Source organism: Aplysia californica, unplaced genomic scaffold (genome assembly GCF_000002075.1).
Source record: "Aplysia californica isolate F4 #8 unplaced genomic scaffold, AplCal3.0 scaffold00076, whole genome shotgun sequence".
Taxonomy (NCBI): Eukaryota; Metazoa; Mollusca; class Gastropoda; order Aplysiida; family Aplysiidae; genus Aplysia; species Aplysia californica.
The window spans coordinates 656,720-658,032 of record NW_004797346.1 but is presented as its reverse complement, the minus strand read 5'-3'; the positions used below and the strand labels follow the sequence as shown (position 1 = coordinate 658,032).

Below are 1,313 nucleotides of genomic sequence, written 5' to 3'. Positions count from 1 at the left end.
AGAGAGAGAGAGAGACAGAGAGTGAGAGAGAGAGAGAGAGAGAGAGCGAGAGAGAGAGAGAGCGAGAGCGAGAGCAGGCCGAGGTTGTTCTCAGGATGGTGTCTGGTTCGAAGTTCAAAACCTTAGATTCCTCGAATACAGTAAACCAGGTTTCACTTACTTCAAAATTTCCCCCATTCCCGTCCTCAGACTGGGTTTGTTGGTTCACTCAATACAAAGAAGCTTTTATTATGGACAACAGTTTTGATGGAAATAAAATAAAAAGATAATAATAATATTAAGATTTAAGATTTTAACAATCCTTTAACTTTTTCAAGTCTAGCAAATGACCATAATCCAGACCCTGTCCATAGGCCATCTGCCTCTGTTACTTTTCTCTGTGATATTGAATGGCCGTTATGGGAAGGTTCGACTGTAATTTAAGGGTTCTATTTATGGATAAACATGAATTCTGACTGGTGACATCTCCCTACTACCACCCTCTAACAAGCTTATGCCTCCGCAGGTAGTGAAAACATTATTGGACTGGGGAGCCGATGCAAACGTTTTAAATGTAAGTCTTTTCTTTTTAAATTCCTTTTAACTTATTAGACAAAATGTACGTATTACGCTACTATTTTAAAAAATGTGAGTTCCTATGAAAATATTATTTTATGTGTTATTTCCTTTGCCTTTTGAAGAAGTTTGGAGGCAAAGTATTTCTAATTGTCAACATTCCAAATATTTAAAAACTAATCTTAAAAGCCTGGTCACATTTAATACGCTGTTTCAGAATTGATAACATAATGCCCACACACAAGCACCACCACACAACACACAAACGTGCTCCAGTCAACACGCCGGCCTATTTCTTTATCTATTTGGGGCGCTGAAATGATTTTCCCAGTCTCGAGATAACAACCATTAGTTTTTGTTTATGAACCCTTTATGGACGTAATGCGTAAGATTAGAAGCGGTGTATCAAGATAAAATGCTTAATTTAGGTTTCACTTTTTCTGTCTCAAAAAAAGAAAAAGAAGATGACGATGACGATTCGAAAAAAAGTGGACTTGAGAAACACGGGGTTCAACGATACAACCCGATTTTAATAGATTTAATTTTTAATTTAATTTGGAAAAAAAAATCAAAAGAAAAAGATCAAGATCATACAGGAGAACATTATGCAATTTGCAAATGCAAGTTGCTTTCGTTGAACACCACATAAAAACATAAATATTGTACAGCCTATATTGTCTTCTTGGCGCTATTAAGAAGACACTTTACTACTACTACTACTACTACTACTACTACTACTACTACTACTACTACTACTA

At 35.9% G+C, this 1,313-nt stretch overlaps 1 protein-coding gene across 1 annotated transcript in view; it reads left to right on the top strand.

The window, feature by feature from the left end:
• The window catches only part of LOC101845079 (serine/threonine-protein phosphatase 6 regulatory ankyrin repeat subunit A), a gene marked incomplete at its 3' end in the record, with an annotated part of 24,425 nt that overhangs the window by 5,299 nt on the left and 17,813 nt on the right, over positions 1 to 1,313 (top strand). The window contains 1 exon segment of the mRNA XM_013080137.2: positions 506 to 553. Coding sequence (XP_012935591.2) covers positions 506 to 553 — 48 coding nt within the window.